This window comes from Pseudorca crassidens, chromosome X (assembly GCF_039906515.1).
Source record: "Pseudorca crassidens isolate mPseCra1 chromosome X, mPseCra1.hap1, whole genome shotgun sequence".
Taxonomy (NCBI): domain Eukaryota; kingdom Metazoa; phylum Chordata; class Mammalia; order Artiodactyla; family Delphinidae; genus Pseudorca; species Pseudorca crassidens.
In genome coordinates this window covers 33857339-33860209 of record NC_090317.1, presented here as the reverse complement: position 1 = coordinate 33860209, position 2871 = coordinate 33857339, and the positions used below count along the sequence as shown (strand labels likewise).

At 46.8% G+C, this 2871-nt stretch overlaps 1 protein-coding gene across 1 annotated transcript; it reads left to right on the top strand.

Annotated features, from left to right (window-relative positions):
• The first annotated feature begins 1624 nt into the window (after positions 1–1624).
• On the top strand, positions 1625–2233 carry LOC137216598 (cell division cycle-associated protein 4-like). The gene has a single exon (XM_067722688.1). The coding sequence runs from the start codon at positions 1625–1627 to the stop codon at positions 2231–2233; it is 609 nt and encodes a 202-aa protein (XP_067578789.1).
• The last annotated feature ends 638 nt before the right edge of the window (positions 2234–2871 follow it).

The following is a 2871-nucleotide window of genomic DNA, read 5'->3' as shown; positions in this document are numbered from 1 at the left end:
ATCTTCAATAAGTGGTGCTGGGAAAACTGGACAGGTACATGTAAAAGTATGAGATTAGATCACTCCCTAACACCATACACAAAAATAAGCTCAAAATGGATTAAAGATCTAAATGTAAGGCCAGACACTGTAAAACTCTTAGAGGAAAACATAGGCAGAACACTCTATTACATAAATCACAGTAAGATCCTTTCTGACCCACCTCCTAGAGAAATGGAAATAAAAACAAACAAATGGGACCTAATGAAACTTCAAAGCTTTTGCACAGCAAAGGAAACCATAAACAAGACCAAAAGACAACCCTCAGAATGGGAGAAAATATTCGCAAATGAAGCAACTGACAAAGGATTAATCTCCAAAATTTACAAGCAGCTCATGCAGCTCAATAACAAAAAAACAAACAACCCAATCCAAAAATGTACAGAAGACCTAAATAGACATTTCTCCAAAGAAGATATACAGACTGCCAACAAGCACATGAAAGAATTCTCAACATCATTAATCATTAGAGAAATGCAAATCAAAACTACAATGAGATATCATCTCACGTGGGTCAGAATGGCCATCATCAAAAAATCTAGAAACTATAAATGCTGGAGAGGGTGTGGAGAAAAGAGAACACTCTTGTACTGCTGGTGGGAATGTGAATTGGTTCAGCCATTATGGAGAACAGTATGGAGGTTCCTTAAAAAAACTACAAATAGAACTACCATATGACCCAGCAATTCCACTACTGGGCATATACCCTGAGAAAACCAAAATTCAAAAAGAGTCATGTACCAAAATGTTCATTGCAGCTCTATTTACAATAGCCTGGAGATGGAAACAACCTAAGTGCCCATCATCGGACGAATGGATAAAGAAGATGTGGCACATATATACAACGGAATATTACTCAGCCCTAAAAAGAAACGAAATTGAGGTATTTGTAATGAGGTGGATAGACCTAGAGTCTGTCATACAGAGTGAAGTAAGTCAGAAAGAAAAAGACAAATACCGTATGCTAACACATATATATGGAATTTAAGAAAAAAAATGTCATGAAGAACGCAGGGGTAACACAGGAATAAAGACAGAGACCTACTGGAGAACGGACTTGAGGATATGGGGAGGGGGAAGGGTGATCTGTGACAGGGCGAGAGAGAGTCATGGACATATATACACTAACAAACGTAAGGTAGATAGCTAGTGGGAAGCAGCCGCATGGCACAGGGATATCGGCTCGGTGCTTTGTGACCACCTGGAGGGGTGGGATAGGGAGGGTGGGAGGGAGGGAGATGCAAGTGGGAAGAGATATGGGAACATATGTTTATGTATAACTGATTCACTTTGTTATAAAGCAGAAACTAACACACCATTGTAAAGCAATTATACCCCTATAAAGATGTTTAAAAAAAAATTATACTGGAGGCCCCTCCCCAATGGCCCTGCCCCTCCCGGTGGCCCCGCCCAGCGGGCCCTCCCTCGGCAGTGGTGCCACAAGCAGAGTGGATGCTGGCTGCCAGATGTCTGAGGAGGGGGAACCCTCACAGGTCACCTTCTGAGATCATCGTGACCCCGCCCACTGACAGCCTCTGGGTGACCAGGCACTGCCCATGGGCTGCTCCCTTCCATAGATGGCACAATGTTTGCTCGAGGGCTGAAGAGGAAGTGTGCGGTGGACGAGGAGGCCGCGCCCGCCTACAGCCTGCAGCGCCAGTTGCTCCTGGACATGTCACTGGTCAAGCTCCAACTGTGCCACATGCTGGTGGAGCCCAACCTGTGCCATTCACTTCTCATCACCAACACGGACCAGCAGATTCAAGAGGAGATGACCCAGGATGGGAGATGGTGCATGCCGGTGCCCCAGACCGCAGGGCGGGCGTCACGCGACCTCCTAGTATCCACGGAGATCCTGTGCTGCTGCGCATGGGAGGGGGTTCACCCGGCCCCTGACCCCGGAGACCTGGCCTCTGAGTTCCAAGTGGTCCCAGTGGTACAGGCTCCCGGAGGCTCTCCAGGTAGCGTTTGGGGCAGGGATGGTCCTCAAGAAAACAGAGGAAGCTTTCATAAGTCGCTCAATCAGATATTTGAAACACTGGAGAGTCAAAGCCCCGGTGCGTTAGAGGAACTGTTTTCCGACGTGGACAGCTCCTACTACGACCTGGACGCTGTGCTGACTGGCATGCTGGGCGGTGCCAAGTTGATCCAGGACGGGCTGGACCATGTGGTGGATATCCTGGTGGAGACCTGAGCTGTGACTGGGGCACATAGCAGATGTGTTTGTGAGGCCGATGAAAACAGCTGGCACACTGGGGGTGTGGGTGCCCACTACCCTGCAGCTGGGGCTGGCCTCTGGTTTGTTTGCCATTAGGAGAACGACCCAGAACAGCATCTGGCCCGCTCCCCTCTCTCCCTCCCTCCTGGCTGGGAGGCTTTTCCGCAGGCCGGTCATCGCGCCCACCCTGGGCCCTTGTCTGTGTCCTGCTACAGCCCGACCAGAGGATGCCAGCCCCCTTCCTCATCCAGCCTCATCAAACTTTAGATAGGTGAATTTTCTAAAATTAAGTTTTATACGTTTTGGGCAATATTTTGTCTTAAGATATATTTTTAAAATTTTATAATTTTATCACTTTAGATTTTTTAGCTATTTTCTTAAAAATAATATATTTTGTCTATAAATATCCTCTGCTGCTACATTAGAAACTTTTATAACCTAAACAGTTGCAGTTGGTGTATTTCATTTATTTTAAGGTTTAACAAACACTGTTCTTTTTCCAACAAGCGTCACTGCCCTGAGTCTGCAGTGTCCACGCATGGTGATTTCCACTTTAGATTCAGGTGTGAGCCTTGCCCATATGCACTGCTGTGGTCAGAGCGAGGTCAGAGTTG

What these genes read in the sequence shown, in the direction of transcription:
- LOC137216598 (XM_067722688.1), top strand. Translation starts at nt 1,625, where the DNA reads ATGTTTGCTCGAGGGCTGAAGAGGAAGTGTGCGGTGGACGAGGAGGCC.